At 47.7% G+C, this 18,561-nt stretch overlaps 2 protein-coding genes across 2 annotated transcripts in view; one reads left to right on the top strand and one right to left on the bottom strand.

Annotated features, from left to right (window-relative positions):
• The window catches only part of ap1g1 (adaptor related protein complex 1 subunit gamma 1), a 142,045-nt gene that overhangs the window by 112,157 nt on the left and 11,327 nt on the right, over nt 1-18,561 (top strand). The gene's annotated exons all lie outside the window — the stretch shown is intronic.
• Nucleotides 18,066-18,561, bottom strand: part of hnf4b (hepatic nuclear factor 4, beta) — a gene marked incomplete at both ends in the record, with an annotated part of 9,362 nt that continues 8,866 nt past the window's right edge. Inside the window, one exon of the mRNA XM_083690864.1 lies at nt 18,066-18,193. Within this exon, the coding sequence (XP_083546990.1) occupies nt 18,066-18,193 (128 nt within the window). The remainder of the gene's footprint in view (nt 18,194-18,561) is intronic.

Here is an 18,561-nt window from a genome sequence, read left to right as displayed (position 1 = left end):
AGCAGCAGCAGCACGTTTTATCGACCAGCTGCTGTCCGTAAGGAGCCTGGAGGAGTGCCACCTTTTCTTCTGTTGGACCTATCGGATGTTCCTTTGATCTCTGCGCTAACCTCAGGTGTGTGTGTGTGTGTGTGTGTTTGTGTCTGTGTCTGTGTGTGTGTGTTTCAATGTGTGAGTGATGGGTTGTGCGTGTCTGTGTGTGTGTGTGTGTGTGTGTGTGTGTGTGTGTGTGTGTGTGTGTGTGTGTGTGTGTGTGTGTGCTGGAGGGTGAGGATGCTAAAAACAAATCTGGCTGGAGTTCCTTTGGCTATGATTCTGCACTCCTCACACACACACACACACACACACACACATTTACAGTTTTCAAGGGTGGAGTGTGTGGGGTGAGTGAGTGCATTGGGCCAGAGGGGCAGCGTCTTTGGCTAGCCCTAGAAGCTGTCATTGATCTTCAGTGACATTTGGAGCCGTACCTTAGTGAAGGTGCCTTGTCACTGACCCAAACTGCTCACCCTGGTTCAAGCGTGTACCAGGTTATAAACTGCACACCCAGCATGAGTAGACCAGTGAACATGTGGACTGATACTGAAATGCCATGATGTTTTTTCTCTAAGTTTAATGGAAATGAAAGATGACATGTTGCTCGAATTAGACTCGGCAACTCTTTGACATTCATTCACCCAGCAGATGCTCCTAGATGAAACTACAGGGTAAGTGAAGGCCTCCAGCTCCCATTTCCCCCTGTCCTTCTAATCTACCAGTCTCTTTTTGCATCTCAAACTCACTCATCTTCTACTAAACATCTGTGTGGGAGCTGGAAGCCATTTGTGAGGAAGCGTGTCCAGTCGAGTACAGTAATTACATGAGTGAAGTCATTTGGAGAACCTGTGAGGGGAAGAGGCCGCCCGTCGGTCCGTCTGTCCGGAAGCACCCGCTGGTGCTTCCAGGATACGCTGTCTGTTATCAACCTCCTGTTTTTACACTGGAGTTAATGAGGCCTCACTGCACCACTGCACACAGGGCTACTGACCTGCTGGCAGGGAGCCGCTCTGTGTTCCTGATTCACCTCTCTGCCATTATGAAAGAGAGTGGTTTGCAGCATACAGCAAAAATACAATCAGAACATGGTGTGCAATGTGTCCTCCTGTGTCCACTCTCTATGCTGATTGTCAGCGAGGATCTCTATATGAAATACCCTCATGAAGACCTGGCTGAGAGCTATGATATTCACAACTCAGAAGTACCCTGTGTTCATCCACTTTGAAACCCGATTTGCATCTGTGGCCTTGATTGCACCCCAAATGCTTGTTTCAAGACCATCCAACGGTAACTTATCCTTAATCCTTAAATGTATCATCTGCTGATCCTTGGCTGATACGCAGCTCTGTATGTCAGAATTGATGACAGTAGATGTACGGGTCTTGGACCGCATTAATGTAAAATGCAGCGTTTTAGAGGCAGATCATTTACACTAATAAACCAGCCCCATTAGCGTATTTTTATATGCAGTACAGTGATTACACTCACCATGTGATAGGAGTTCCAGCTGTGAGGCTATGGTGGATTTTCATCTCTGAGCGAGTTGTTTATGGGGCGGAACTTGGGAAACTAGGTTAACATAGCACACATAACCCAGCCCACACTGGGGAGGACCAGGATGTTCAGGACAGGACCAAAACAAAACAGATGTCCAGATTTCCAGTAATTTGACAGATCTGGTGTTGGGTAAATTGTGAGTGTGTTTTTCCAACCGGGGGGATTGAGAGTACAGCATGTGGTTTCAGGGGAAACGGGGGCCTGTTAGGTTAGTGGTGTGGGAGCATGCAAGATTTAGGGCTGAAGAGGCTCTCGTTCCAGAAGAATGTGGAAACGTGGCTGATGCTGTTGTTGATGTATAGGAGGGTGCCTGCGCTGATGCTGCTTATCACCACTATGGGCCGCTGTTTCTTGGTTCATTTGGTGCTACAATACATTATGTCAATGCAGGAAATCAGTGTGTTGCCCTCACATGTCTCCATCACCATAGAGAGCATATGTATGGATCTGCTGATGGCATTTCCTCATTATCGCAATACTTGCTACAAATCAAGCTAATAAGCAGGATGAGAGCAACTGCAAGAAGGAGGATAAAGATCAGGAACAGGGAAGGAAACCGTTTGAGAGTGTTTGAGGTGTGGTGGTCAGATGGATGGAGGCAGAGGAGGGGAGGGCCCTTCCTTCTCCCCTGTACAGACTCCCTGTGGCAATACATCAGAAAACAATACACAAGGATGGGGGGCGGTGGCGGGCTCTTTTGGCTGTCTCCCACAAGGCCACATTCACCCTGGCTTCACTCTGCACTGCTTGAAGTGTGTGTGTGTGGGGGGGGGGGTCACAGTGAGGGGCCCCGGGGGCCGCTGAATAACACCAGGTGAGGAAACCCCCCCTGGCCGGGCCGGACTACCCTGAGGTGTCAATTGGCGGGGGTAAATCACCTGCAATCTGTGAAAGCAATTAGTGGCACACTAGCCAAACACAACATGACGGGGCAGACATCTCCATCTCCAACACAGCCATGTGGGCCAGGTCTCAAAGCACACCTTACACTTACATGAGCCAGAGGCATCCATGAACACATTCTACATTTTCATACTGTACTGTGTGTAATCCATCTCCATTTCACTCTGGTTTCCTTAGCCTGTCATGACCTATGGTGCACTTGCTATGAGAAATAAGCTGAGCTGATGAAGACACAGCACACACAATCCCACTACCGAGCGCACACACACAATACATGCTGTGATAATATCAATAGTGGTTTCTGTACTCTAATGAGTTTCCCTACAATCGTTTTAACTGTGAATGATTTATAGAAAGTTGTCCAATGCAATAAAAATCCTAATTCCGAGTGTCGAAACTCGGATACATGCCTCCAAACCATTGAATACAATTAGGATGAGGCTTTGCTGGTTGATTGATTCAGCCCTCAGCTATTTCTTTTGATTTGGTTCTTTTCAATTGTTTTCAGCATAAAAGCGCTCACATTGATTCATTTTCGTTGTCCCCCTAGGGAGCAGGGCTGAATGCTGGCACGGATCAAAGCCACGTCAGAGCAGAGAAACAAAGACTGTCTGTCAAACGCCTGATGAGGAATCTGTGGTGATGTTGCTTCGTCAGACCATCTTGACTGGAACAGAACCGCAAAACAAACACTCCAGCAACATTGGCGGGATGTATACCGGTATGTGTATGAGGAGGCTGGAGCGATAAGAGCTTTGTTCTTTGTTTAACAACAGCGAGACGGTGAAAGAGTCAGTTGGATTTTTTTCCCCCCCAGTGACGCACTTCCATGCTGGGAAGAGGGCGCTGAAGATTCACAGCCCAGTGATCAAACACCACAGCCTGTGGATATACAGTACGGTTCATCCAATGGGCACGAGGCACTCGGTGGTGCCAGCTTTGGAATCCTCCGTTTCTAGTAAAGAAACGTAAATCCATGTTGTTTTTGAAAACATACCTGTCACTGTTGATAGATAGATGGTATGTGTGGATAGATTGATGGATTAAAAGTCATCCATTCAACTCGTTGTACCAATAGTGAGTGACCGGAAATCTGTTGTTTCACCAGGTTTGACTCAGTTGGGAAAAATGAGACCTCACCACCCCAGCAGCCAAGAAGCTTCTACATGTCAGTGGCCACAGAGGTAGTTTGCTACATTCATGGAAAAGGTCTCTCAAAGGTTTACATCACCAGGTCACTGTCATTCATTCCACATCGGGGCCTTTGATGATCAGATGGAGTGTTTAAAGAGGTGTGTGATGTATGGCTAAAGGTTTATTGTTGCCATATGGCCTCCAGGCTCCAGGGGGACTTGAGAGCAGTCAGGCAACCCCAGGATGAGCCCTGAGAGATGGCCTTGGATCACAACCTTCCCTCCTTCACATGGCTCTCCTCCATCACTGGCATATTTGGCTGATGAGGGGCCTATGCTCTATGGAGCAGTCTGAAAAATGTAAAGACACACAGAGGGAGCCTCTTCACCCAGAGCAAAACAAAGAACACACTCATACACACTCATCACACCGTGTTATGCCATCCAACATCATACACAGAAGCCGACACACATAAAAAAGCCTTTTGTGATGGTCTCCTGCTGCTCTTTGTATACATTGCCTGGTTAGGTTACTATCCTCCTGAACAGAATGTACGTATAAAGCCAATCCTTGTTGCTGTGCTGCTTTGTGAGGAGGAGAAAAGAAAGAAGTGAAAAGTTAAGACGGGGTAAACAAGGCTTTGGGGCAGTGTTATTGTGTGTTTAATAAACAGCTCTGTCCTCAGAGGACTGGGCTGGGATGGTGCCAGAGGCTGAGGAGCAGCTGCTTGGATGAGGCTCTAGTTTGTTGGAGGTTTACTCATTGTGAGAGGTATGGAGAGGATGGACAAACCTGACCCCGGACCTTACAGAAGACTAGGCTTCCTCACATGAGCCTTGGGTCCTGACAATTTAAAAGATGAAAACAGCATCAACATTGCCTCTTCCGACATAAATAGAGTCTCACTGTTTAGGAAAATGGGGCACGGAGATACACTGGAGAACCACAGTGGTTCTACTGCTAGAGCTACAGTAACAGGCCAGGTTATTAGTGCCTGGCCCCGGCACAACCGTTTGTCAGGCCCAAGGAGAGAGGGATTGTGGGTTGAGGTGCAGGGATGACTGATGATTCTGGTTGGCTTGGCATGTAGAGGGCTTATGGCCTCCTCCAGAGCCTTGTGGGTCCAGTACTACAGCACACAGGTCCGGTTCTAGTTATCTCCCTGTGGGAAGACTGGCTCTGGGCTGGGGAACAATACCCTCCTCGGACTGGTACTGAGCTTCAGAAAGTAGACTGTACCCGCTCTCAAAATTCAGAATTTTTCCTGACAAAATAAACATTTCTATTTTTCCTTTGACATCCCCTGTCATCTCCCCCATGGATTTTTGAAATGCATTAGTATTCAAGGAACAATTGTATAAGCATGGCTGTGCTCGTGTCATTGAACATGACAAATTGAACTTTTCCAGGTGTTCATCTGGTATGTTGTCATGGGTTAAATACAGTGGTGTTTTTCCCCTTTACCTTATGTAACTACGACAGTATCTCTCGCATGCTAACGCTGGCTGAGGTGGGCCCCTCAGAGCTGTCATGCAGAGTATAATATGAGTTGGATCACGACGGATTGGTAATAAATCCCCCCCCCCACCCGGCACCCTCTGTCTCTGTCAGGCTTCATCTAGGAGCTAAAGACGACCGCGGTTCAAATGAAGAGCTACAGGACAGTACGCCTCCACCAGGTATGACCTTTGGGGAAAATTACTGAGCCCCCTGATATCTCCCCCTTCTGAGAATAAGAAACCCCCTTCCCTGTAACCGCTAACCTCAAACTTATAGCACTGCCATCACTCAATAAACCTCCCAGACTGACATGTTGCCTCCCTCACACCAGGAAAGTAAAAGTTTGAAATAATCAGGTTTACATTTCCTTATGTAACAGACAGGCTAAGACACTGATGCAACCCTTATGATGCTCTAATCCTCTGGTATTGGCCAAGAGGACATGTTCCTCTCTCAGATCTCATCGTAAAATCCTTCCTCATGTTTTCCTCTCCAGATATGGGCTGTTACACTGTGAGGTGAGAGACCTCAACCGCTGAGAGAAGGGTTGCCTGTCATTCCATTGTCATGGTCGATTGAATGTGGGTTGGGAGGTGCTGTGGCTCCCTTTTCCCAGACATCCATCTTGCCTTAGAGAGTGTGGAGTCCCGTCAGGCCTCCAGGCATACAGTATAAACCTCTGCTATGAGACATGCCTTTGTCTACTGTATAAAGGTTGCTGCCATCCCAGTCAACGAGAATCTCATTGATTTGCCATTCAAGGTTACATTGAATTCACCCCATGTGAACTGTCATATAGAGGCTAAAATCCAGACTTTGTTCCGAAGTTAAACAGAACATGTGGCTCATGGATGCACAGTTTATTGTTGTTTATATTTCTCGTGGTATGATATAGTCAGCTCATTACCGAGTGCCAATGTTGGTTGAGTGCAAGCAGGGAAGGTGTATATGTTTGTCAGAGTCTTAGTCTCAGAGTACATGACAATACTCCTTCATGCTTCATCGCCCAGCTGCAGTACAGTATGAATCATGTCTGCATGGTCAAACTCAGCTTGTCCAGTCATAACTCTTATTCATAATATTTTATGTGCGCTTAAGAATACATTTCCACTCCAATGTGTTGTCAAAGTGGTTTTTGGACTCTCTCAGCAGAGCTTTTAAAAAATCATGTCATATGTTTACTAGCGTCTGTCTTTACCCTGGAACCGATGTTTACGGTACGCTTCACGTCAGTCACTGCTCCTGTGACACTAACAGAGAGAGTAAAGTGAGAGTAAAGGCTGGGTGTTTTCGCGTCATACTTCCCTCGCTGTAGCATGACTGATGTTGCGGCTCAGCATGGTCGTGTCGTGAACATACTGTAGCCTCTCATGGGAAGCCGGTCTTATCAGTTGACGAAGGCCTGACGCTAATCGCCTTCAGAATGGGAGCAGCCAGGCCACTTTGTTTTCCCATGTTACTCACTCACTGAGGCCTCTGTGACGCTGCCTGCATGGTGTGGGCACTCAGAGTATTCATGCCAACACAAATGTCAATCAGTCTGGGCATTGCTGCCCCGGTGCCCCCACCCTTGGTATTTTAGTCAGCCCTGTGATGGATGTGTTATATCAGGCTCTGAAAATCCCCTCTCAGGCCTTGGAAGGTCCCCCTCCTGCTCTGAGGAGATGGAGCTGGGGCTGGGGCTCTGGGAAAGGTTGTGTTCCCAGACGGGAGATTCCAGGCTGGGTGTGAGATGTGTTTTCCAGGTCCCGCTGGAGGCCTTGTCTCTGGGGTCTGGAGCAGCTGGGCGATGGGTGATGTGGGAGAGACCACTCTCTGTCTCGCTCCAGGGGGAGGGAGTTCCCGCTACAGTATGTGTCTCTCTTACTGAACCACATACGTACATGTCCCAGGGCCACGACAAGCACACTGGGGCTTGGATGTTGTCCCTGTGGTTCTAACCTCCAACGTCAGCTCCTCACTGAGGGCTCGCTCACTGAGACAGATCTTTTCATCACGGTCTAGGAGTTGTGATGAAGTTTTGTCATGTTTACCTTTGTCTGTGCAATTATGTTTGATTATCGTGTGGACAATTATGACTTTTTGTTTCAAAGGAGTGTTTTCCCAATTGCTCTTCAAAATAAATCTGGATTGCATTTAAGATGTGCACTGTTTTTTGTTACCAGTTTCCACTATGTATGCTATTATGGTATAATGGGATAATAAAACACAAACTGAAGGTTTTTCTATTTTTCCCAGACTATAATTTACAGTACAATCACCAGTCATGAAAGTGGTGGATTGCTTTATTTGTTTTAGAGTGCATTATTATATATCAAATCAGCCTAAGACAACTTACGTTTGAGGGGGAGGTGAAGAAACCCTTGTGTCTCTTTAAAACCATAAATTATGTTTAGGGTTGGTGGTTAATGTTTGACGTCTGAGTGTACTTGCTGATCATGGCAGTGGTTGTCTCCTGTAGCCGCTGAAGAGTAGTAGTGGCAAGCCAGTGTTGATTCATTTCATCTTTTCTGAGGAGAGAAAAACCGGCGGCTGACTCGAGTGCGGTGCCGTCACAGCGGGGAGCTGACGTGCGTCAACAGAACAGGGACCGGTGGCTCCTGATGCTCCAGCCAACAGTGTTCCTGGAACCCAAGCCTTCAGTCAGTCAGACAGACAGACAGGCAAAACAGAACCGCTGCTACTGGTAAAGAGACCGAGAGCAGAGCGTTATGTTCCTCATCTAGTGTGTGTGTGTGTGTGTGTGTGTGTGTGTGTGTGTGTGTGTGTGTGTGTGTGTGTGTGTGTGTGAGAGAGAGAGAGAGAGAGAGAGAGAGAGAGTGTTCCTGGAACCCATGTCTTCAGTCAGACAGACAGACAGACAAAACAGAATCACTGTTATTGGTGAAGAGACCAAGAGCAGAGCATTCTGTTCCTCATCTAATGTGTGTGTGTGTGTGTGTGTGTGTGTGTGTGTGCGTGTGCGTGTGCGCGTGCGCGTGCGTGCGTGCATGCGTGCGTGCGTGTGTGTGTATATGTGTGTGAGTTTTTGTGTCACACATTTATCCATATTTTTCCCGTCTCCATTTTAGCCCCCTCTGTGCCTCTCTCTATCCCCTTCTCTTCCCTCCTCTCTCTTTTCCACTCTCTCTTCCTCACACCCTCCCTATTTGGTCCGCAAAGCAGCCTTGATTTACTCAGCTCACCTCCCTTTCTCTATTTTGCTCTCTGGTGATTAACTCCTCTCAGAAGTGAGACAATGACTTATGTATTGGTGGATCTGGCACATGGTATCTCAGACGTCTGGTGTCTGTGTCCAGGCGTAACTCTATTGTATCGTAGGCCCGTATCCCATCCCTCTCTCCTAACAGATGAATCTCAGCGGTGACTCTGGCACACAGTCTACTATAGGACGGTAAAAAGACGTGAATGATGCATCCCCTCTAGATGATTTGTTCTTTTATACTCGTTATTTGCCAAAGAGACATTTTGTTGAATAATGCTTGTGCAGTATGCTTGTGTGGTCTGTTAACAACAAGAGCAAATTACATTGATTCACTATTTTGTTTCATATCTGAATCATTGCCTGTCCTGTAAAGCTGTCAGAAATACATGGTCAAAAATGGGTCAAATATCTCTCTATATAGGCCAAACAAAGGAAATTACACACACAAATTTCGAGGCCAAAACCAAATAGGAAAATCACATGCTTTCACTGGCCAGGATGCTTCCCCCAAACTGTCACATTTTGGAACCCTCCCTGGTTGGATGACTCTTCACTGGATCGTACAGTATTAGGAATCAGAGGAGAGGAGACATGTTAGTAGTGGAGGCACTGCACTGACCCCAGGTTTCACTCGAGGCTCTTCGCTTTTTAGGCTCAGATTGCCTCCCTTGTGAGCTGCTCCGAGCCAGATGTGACCCTCTTGTGTTGGCACAGGCAGGTGGTGAAAGATGGGCAAAAGTGGGCAGCCGTTTGGCTAAATGAAGCCTCTCTACGTTGGCTGTGTCTGGGTCAAGAGAGGGTTGTATGCCAGGGTCTGAGGTTGACCAGGAGATGGTTGACCAACAGGGCGGTGCTGTGGACGTCAGAGATGGTCAGGTAGCGTCGGTGAGAAGTGGTTACACACTGATGTTATATCAGAACCTAGAAAAACACCTTAATATGGGTTGAACGTACCCATTTTGAATGTTGTATGAATGTTTTGTAACGCTCATATGTATGCCGTTTACCACATACAATCTATAAAACAACAAAAACAACATTCTCCTTTCCACTGACTACAACTGTACGACTTCTGATTCAAACTGTGAGGAAAAGCCCCCACCTGACTCCCAGTTTGACTCCACGTCTGGTGTCCAGCTGTATTCCTTATGAGCCCAACCCACACCACTTTAATATTCTGCCATATTTAACATTAAAAGCTCAGGGGCAGTGACCTGAACGGAATGCCTGTGTAAGCTTGACGTAAATATTCATGTTTCATTGATTTGGAGGAAAGAGATGTACGCATTGGAAGACTTTACGTACTAAAGGGCACTTCTGCTCTATATCCCATACAGAAAAGCCAACCTTTCCTTTCCTGTGACTTGTCCATATAGCGTATACTGTAGTACAGTGCCTGCCACAGTGTGCTTTCCTTGAGTGGAAAAACCCTGTGCTGTGTGTGGACGCAGGCCTGCTGTGAGGGGGGAGAGCTGAACCTTTGTGGGTTTGTCCCTCTGGAGTCTCTGTATGTGGTCAGGTGCACTGAGCCCCCCCCCCCACACACACACACACACTGCCGTGGCTGCCAAGAGTCTATTGCCCCTCATCTAGCCTCATCTAGCCTCCCTCAGCTACACTGCATCTATCACAACCTTAGAGCCTGTCCACAGAAGTGTGTGTGTGTGTGTGTGTGTGTGTGTGTGCGCGCGTGTGTGTGTGCGTTTGCGCGTGTATGTTGGAGATTAATTGGTCTGAGAGAGCTTTTCCCCTCTCTGCAGAGCTTTATTCCACACACACACAGTAGACCGAGTTATTAAAGTGCATCTGGAGACCCATAAGTACAGAGATATGATAGGAGGGCCAGGTGATGCATGCTATCCTCATCTCCACTCTTTCATTGTACAGTCTGATACACACTGGGACCTAAAGATGGAGGCTGCCCATGAGTGAATGAGTGAAATAAAATCATGGGATGCCACCATCATCCCAACAGACTGGCCATCCTATCTGGAGACAACCCCGCCTGCCTTATGGAGATGATGATGATGATGATGATGATGATGCAATTGCAGCGCTCACAGTGTCATGCATTCATACGTAGGATAAATAGGCAGGATAAACCCGCGCATTGTGGATATGTCGGTGTGTAAACAAGGCTGAACACACATCCCTGCCCTGTCCGATCAAACACAGCTGCCTGGCCCCCATGTCCCAAAGTCACCTCTCCCAGTCCCAGTTTGGACTCTACTACGACGCTCTGCGGCTCCGAATTCCCCCAGGCAAACAATGGCATCCTCCAGGCCGGAATGCAGAATCCAGCAGCGGTCTTCAGCCGAGGCAAAGCAGTGACGTAAAAGCAGTTGTGACTGTGAATACCACAATAGATGCCCCTTGGTGCCCTCTGAGGCATCACAGACTCATCATGAGAGATGCCCAGCTATGGAGGTGGGGTCTAAAAGAGGACAAAGGGGCACTAAATAGGGGGAGAAAGGGGGTTCCCCTCCCTGATTCCTCTCTCCCAGAGACCCCGAGAAGTGTATTAATGAGCTGGTGCTTCCACAGAGGGGGCCGAGCCTCAGGCTGATCCTCCCTTTTCCAACCACATTGTCCTGGTCAGGATGATAAATCGGTTCATCCGGCTCATTTCCAACTGCCTGTTATTCACTATACACTGGATCCCATTCATTCTGCGGTTAATGACCGGTCAAAAACCCCTTTCAGCGGAACCGTCTAATGCCTACAAACTAAGGCCTTTTGTTTTATTGTGGCTTGACTTTTAATAAAGATTTTGGCTGCGATTACACCAGGAGAAAATAAAATCCCCCCCCCCCTCTGATTTTTTATCGAGATTCCAACAAAGCCTGTTTAGTGGGGGACGGTCGACTCAGGCATCTGGGGACGCAGCTTTCAATCTTCATTCTCTATTGTCTGCTGTTTAATTACCGCCTCTCCGAAACAACGTCACGACCCGAGGAGCTGCAACGCCTCACCACGGCAAGTCCATCCACCTTCTCCTTAAATGTCACCTCCCTGACTGAAGCAGGGGGTGAATACACACAGGAAGACGGAGTAGACTATTACTATTACTGACACTATCATCTATCGTGATCATACATCATTTAGCCGCTAACCTCTGATCTCTCATGGTACGGCAGTGACATTTAGTCCCCCCCAATATAAATACAATTACGGCGACTTTTTGTGGCGGTGGCTGTCGCTATTCTCAGTCAGGCATGAGGGGCATTCTAATGTCACTGTCTCGGTGCGTTAACTGAGGAGAGACAAGATGATTCAGAGACGACTGACAGCTCTTCCCTAATGCTCATGTCACGCTAATTACTGTGGCTTTGAGACAAATTCACACACCTTCATTTTTCTATTTCTGTTTTAAAACTAGATCAATTTGCCCACAGTCGCCTGCTAAATCGGATCTGCGGCCATCGCTCATTAAAAGAGTCCCTGATTGAAATTCAGGGCACGGCGAGAGAGGCCCTTTCCACGGCTATATTTAGGCAGGCTGGTTTCCTGTCATAAATCCATAACACAGAGGAGACTGCTGTCGGTTAGAGCTACCTGAGAGAGCAATAAAAACATCTGGATGACGGAGGACTGCTCCCGACCTCACTGGCCTGAGAGAAGGTGGTGTTCTCTCTCTCTCTCCATCTCTCTCTCTCTCTTTCTCTCTCTCTCTCTCTTTTTCTCTCTCTCTCTCCATCTCTCCCTCTCTCTCTCTCTCTCTCTCTCTCTCCCTCTCTCTCTCTCTCTCCCTCTCTCTCTCTCTCTGTCCCCTCTGGCTACAAAGTAGTGTTAACTGGCATCATGAATATGGATGACTCATCTGTAATATGCCAAGTTGTCTTTTCGACTCATTCAGAATTTCCCTCCGATCCAGATTTAAGTGGAATGACGCTGATTTTGCAGCCTAAAAAGTCCCAGTTGCTGAGAAGAGCAAGACCAAGGCTCGTCAGTACTGGTAAAGAAAAGTGCAACTACCGTAGCAATAATGAATGACCTATACGTGTCAAACAGAACCAGATGCTTAGAAACCATGTCATCAGAGGGGTAATTCTCACCATACTTTGATAGTTAGACCCACTCATCAGGGGGGCAGGGTTTATGAGGGTGAAATGCCAATGTGGAAACCCCCTGATTGTGGGCAATGTCAAAGTCAAAGGCTTGTTTATATGTCATTACATTGAGTACAAGTATACAACTCAACGAAATGTCTGAGACAGAGCAGCTCCACAACATCAATAGAATGTAACAAGGATAATAGATACAATATAAACATCAACAGTAATAACATTATATTTACATTTTACATTTGTGGCATTTAGCAGACGCCTTTATCCAAAGCGACTTACAACAAATACATTTGTTTAAGTAAGTGAATCATCTATCCATCAGTCATCATAAGATAAAGTAACCAATGCTCTGACCAGGGGCCATAGGCAGTCACAATGCTAGAAGAAAGATTTATTTTTTTGTACAGGGGGGTAGTGGGGGGTGAAGAGGTCTTTAGGAGGGACCGGTAAGATGTAACCTGAAGAGATGGGTCTTCAATCTATGAGATTGAAGATTGATGGTGACTCTGCAGTCATGACAGCAGTGGGAAGCTCGTTCCACCAGCGGGGCGCCAGGACAGTGAAAAGCCGTGACCGAGTAGCGCGGCTGCTGCATCCACGTAGAGGCGGCAGTGCCAGGCGGCCAGCCGAGGTAGAAGAGCGGAGTGACCAGGCAGGGGATTGGGGGCTGACCATTGCTTGCAAGTAGGGAGGGGCAGTTCCCTTTGCCACCCGGGAAGGCGAGCACCAGGGTCATTAAATACAATAACAATTAAAATGTACTGAATGTTTGTACCAGCAGTAAAGGGAGTAAGTGTAGAGTGCAGAGAACAGAATGTCAGTGGAGTGAATGTCACTGAGCAGGATGGTGGGCTGGAGGGCTAGTTTTGCAGCACTGGGAGCAATGGGAGCCCAGCTGTGTGTTAATAGGAGCAAGCAGTGGTGGTGGGTCCTGCCCCACCAGCTTAGTGTTTGAAGTGCTGTGTCTGTGAGCTCAACTCCCTGCCCTCCGAGGCGCCAGAGAAGCGCAGAGAGACACCAGCCAACTCCTTTGATACCTCATCTTGGTTTCTGGTGTTTTTTTGGTCGCCTCGTGGCTGCCAATAGTTGACCCACCCTTTCTCTCCTCCTTTTTGCATCCTTTGCGCTTCTTACTCCCTTTCTGTCTTTCTCTCCTTTCTCCTTCTTTTCGTTTTTTCTTTGTCTTTCTGTCTCTCCCTCAGAATTTCCGCAGCATTTTTTTCTCTCTCCCCCTCATTCTGACTGTCTCACCTTCACTCCCCCACAGTCTGTCTGTATCTCTGTCTCTCTCTCTCTCTCTCTCTCTCTCTCTCTCTCTCCCTCTCTCCCTCCCTCTCTCCCTGTCTCTGCACGGCTGTAGTGGGATTACAGTTCTCCTCTCCCACTGACTCGCCAGTGTTTACTGCAGTTATTGTGGGCTGTAGAGGATTTGCCCATCCCATCCACTTGATTAGAAAATGAGACCCATGGTAATGTTGCTCTTTCATTTGGCCGGTCAACATTTTTAGAAAGGCGTCTTATGGGTTATATGGGGCTTAAACGTGTCATTTTCGGTGCACCTAATGGTGTAATAACTGACATGTGTTATTCTTATGCCGCAAACGCAAAGCGTCTGGAGCGGTGGGCGTTTGAATGAGATGATTCTCCACTTTTGGTGACGACACGTTGACGGTCGGGGTCAGGATCGTCACACGAGTGACGTGGGCTGATTTTCCACTGCTTCCCCCAGCACTCTCATTGTCACATGACATCCACGACCCCGCCAGAAAGAAAAAGGCCCTTGACGTGATTGTGATTCAGTAGAAGGAGCTATTACGCAACCATAAATACCTGTAACGGGCCAAGTCTGGCAAAACCGGGTTCCAAAACTTCTAGCAGAGAAGACAGCTGGTCTTGAGTGGGTTGGGTTGACATGGAGAGTGCATCTGGTGCATACATGTCCTTGGAACCGGGTTCTCCGTTCTCCGATCTCTGTCATGCCTGGCCTATCGCATACAGACAGACAGAACACTATGGTAAGTGGAACCAGAGCAGTGGCCGATGACAGCCCGAAATGTCTGTTGTGGTTCCAATCGCTTTGATGTATTGCGATTGGCCCGAGCTGCCTGGCCTAGCTGCCACGTGCCGTTCTGTCAAGATACGCGTCTCTCTCTTAAGGCTCCAGTATGGTGACTCTGAGGATCTGGGCTATTGACTGCTGAGCGTGACTGCTCACTTTAACACAGATCACTGTGCTCCTCTGCTGGCAGGCTGCCTGGGCTGGACAAATCAATAGACCGCAGTCAGAGTGGGCCCCTGGGAGGGGAAGGATACAGATATGGCACTCCAGCAAGAATGTCACTTTGCTAAACAGAAGGATATGTCCCCCTTCTGCTGAACAGAGACAATGAAACTTGAGTATGAGAGGGGGCCTATTAAGGTTTGTCTCATGGGCCATGTTTAATAGTCTGTTTTACAGTCAGAGTAAGTGAGTAAGAGAGCGGATGGACTGCTCTGTCTCTAGCGCTGCTCTGAAAGGTATCATCATCACTGTAAGGGATGTGAGTAACTTCCTCCCTCAGCCTTGAAATTCACCAGAACCACTGGCTGAGAGTCCAAGGGGAGAGCCACTGCGGACCAGGATGACCTTATTACTTAGTACTAATACCCTAACACCCAGGGATGCAAAATGTGGTTTCCACATCACATGGTGTGTATGAGTATGTGTGTGAGTCTGTGTGAGTTTGTTTACAGAAGGGATGCTCGTTATGCATTCTTTCCAGGAATTACTGCTCTTGTTTCCCCAATCCTTTCCTCTCCCCCACTAAGGATGAATCCAGGTCAGCCCAAATCTCTTCACCTGAAGTTGAGAGCCAGGGCCAAGTCTGGAGCAGTGGGAGGGCACAGGGCTGGCTGTGGAGGGGCTGGAGAGGCAGGCTCTGGAGAGGCAGGCTGTGGGTCAGCGAGGGTGATGGCTGGGGCCTGGGCTAACTGAAAGACCCGGTTTGTGCCGCGTGGGCTGTGCGGTCTGACGTTAATCCCCCCTGTTTTTTCCGTCCAGGACGGGTTTGAAGACAGGCCTGAAGTGCTGTGGAAAAGCCCAGCTGTAGCACACGGGGCAGGGAGGCTGCAGGGCAGGGAAGAGGGGAGGACGGGAAGCCAGCTGGAAGAAAACGCAGCTCTAGTGAAACAACTCCCAGCATGCTGAAAAACGGCTTTTCATCACCAGTCAGCAGCCCAGTTCAGCCATGGAGGAAACAATGGCCATTTCCTTGAAGGAAAGCAGGGCTGTTTTCTTTGTAAAACAGAATACTGGCCATCCATCTTCTTTTATTCACACCTGAGCTAACCTCGTTGAGACTCGTTTGGAAATCCTGGGGAAATTCTTTGTAAGAAATAGCTACAAAAGGGTAGAAACCTGTTTGAAATGAGTGACACCTCGTTAAACCAATCAAAAACCAAAAAAACTGAATTCAGCTTTTCCTTCAGTTTTTCTTCAATGTTGCAAGCTAGCATAGGCAACTACTCAATAGGTAATAGTCCTACCCGGTCGGAAAACACAACGCACATAACAACAAGCAACCAATCTATACGTGCATGTGGGGGGAGGGTTCTTGGAATGTAATATCCAATGAAATTGCGAGCACATTCTCCCATCGCTCCGTCCAGTTCATTCCAAGCCAGAACAGCTAATCTAAAATTCTCCAGACCTCCAAAAGCGGCGTGAGAACGTGATTTGGAGGTATGGCTACTCGACACTACATCTGAGCTGACGTCTTGACTTGTTTTGAAATGTTCGTTTACACCGTTAAGGCCCTGGTCTTAGTCCAATAGTCTTTTTACTGTAATAAGTGGTATGTTTTTTTTAAAGGCTTTGTGTCTTCATCCACTGTAAGAATATGATTTGCTTTAATGCAACATGTCTTAACTGTGATTTGCAGCAGCACTCACAATGTGCCCCTACAGTCGCTATAGATACAGGAAAGCTGTCCTCTGCAGTGCTTAGCCTGTTCTCCTCTCTGGCTGCTCCATCAACAAACCAACGGTTTATTATTGATATGAATCATGCTGAACTACGGTGGCTGACAAGAGTACAGACAAACCATGTATTCTGTCACAGAAATGTAAACGCCATTAATACTTCTAATAGTAACTCCTGTATGAGTGTGTCTCCGTGTGTACGTCTTTAAAGAGGTAAAAGGTCTCAGTCTTTTGAACAGAGGGGTTAACTACTAATAAAGATCTGTTTACATTATGTCCCCTGCTGTTGTAACGCTTGCCATCGCCCTCAGAGAGACATAGGGGATATATTCTACGCTCTAATTCTGTATTGATTTGGTAGTTTGGCTTTGAAAATAAACACACAGTGGTGGTTAGGGAACGAGCCATTCATTAGGGAGCCCCCACACCTCCCCTCAACTGTTCCCCTTGCTTCTGATGAGTCATAGTAGCTCTTCCGAGCCCCTTTTCTGTGTGCTCCCCCTCATCCGTCTGACCAGGCCACCGCGCTCATTAACTTTAACTGGCCTCTCTGACCTGCAGCCCCACCCCAGGTAGAGAGGAGGGGAGAGGAGAGGGGGATGGGCGCAGGGTGGAAGTCAAGGCCTCAGACACGCAAGCCATGGGACACTCATTCCTAGTAAGGTAAGTAACAAACCAACACTCAAACATAGACTACGTAGTTCTCATTCAGAGAGGATTGGTAATTCTCTTGATTGCTTTCCATTTCCACATAATCTATAGCCTTTACTCCCATCTGAACCTGGACAATAGATGAGCTGCATTACTTGACAAGAGTTTGTATTGTTAGTCTGAAAGGGCTCGCCTTGAGTGTTCCACAGAAAAGAGAATGAAGTCAGATTTTGTGAACAGGCTGTGGGCGCCCTCTGCTGATATTTCAGACATACTACAGTGATTGCTTTGCTTTTGCTTTTGGTACCAGTGACCCGTGACCAGGGAGAGCCTACACTTTCACAACGAGCCTACAGTGATTCAAAATCAAATAAAACAGACCAGATAACAGATTCATTTATTGACATTTGCTTGCTTTTCAATGAGTAACTTAATAGGTTTTACAGTACTGAATGACCCTAATATCTGCATGGACTTTGATCCTGTTGTATTGTTCTTATCACTGCCACATCACGATTGTCATTAACCTGCCAACACAGCTCCTTACCCAACTCTGCAATCATCTCACGAAGACAGAAGACACCATTGAGCTGTGCTCTTTATTGCTTTGATTTCAATGGTTGGTGAATGCTGAACAAAGAAGAACCTTTTCCTGATCAATGATTAATTGGACACATACATCATATTCCCTGTGTGCATTTTGCAAAAGGCAGCGTATTTGGGTTGATTGAGTCAAAGTCCATTCTGGGGTAATGGTGTCTTTTAAGTTCTGTTCACGTAGTACAGACTGGAGGTCGCAAGGCCATGCTCCACCTCATGGTTAACTGTGTTTGAACACGTGCAGTATGCTTGGGAGAGCGCGCGCGTGTGTGTGTGTGTGTGTGTGTGTGTGTGTCTGTGTGTCTGTGTGTCTGTGTGTGGGTGTGTGCATGCGTGCGTGCGTGCGTGCATACATGTGTGTGTGTGTGTGTCAGTGAGCGCGTGTTTATGTTTTGGTCACACAGCTGTCCTCTCCTCTCTGGTTGAGTAGCTGCAGTTGCTCGGTCTGTTTCTCAGAGGCAGGTGTGGACAGGTGCCATGGGCATACCGTGGGCAGACTCTGTGGGCATGTCTGCCCCCTCCCTGTGTCTGTACACCTCAGTGCCAGTCTGTGTGGGCACCAGAGGCACCATTGGGAGACCTGTGGGAAAAGAGACAGGCATCAGACTGGCGAATGACACGGAGGAATGAGAAAGCACGGCTTAACTACCGCTCCGTAACGACACTCTCACAGTCCATAAAGTCACCTTGGGTGAGAGAATTCACTAACTTAGCAGCAACACATGAAGTCATCCTCAGTGAGCAAATCAGCACTAAATAAAGCCTTCAACCCAGAGGTGATAATTAACAGTGATATTAATGATGGGCGACAGACATCAACTTCCCCCCAGGTGAGCTCAGAGCTGGGCTGGGTTAGGAGGGTCCAGGGTCCTGTGGAGTGAGGCTGGGCTAGAGGGCCTGAGACAGGGGGGGGAGCAGTCTGAGCCATGGGCCCACTGTCGGGCCGGC

Source organism: Argentina silus, assembly GCF_951799395.1.
Source record: "Argentina silus genome assembly, chromosome: 19".
NCBI classification, from domain to species: domain Eukaryota; kingdom Metazoa; phylum Chordata; class Actinopteri; order Argentiniformes; family Argentinidae; genus Argentina; species Argentina silus.
This window is presented reverse-complemented; position numbering and strand designations above follow the sequence as displayed.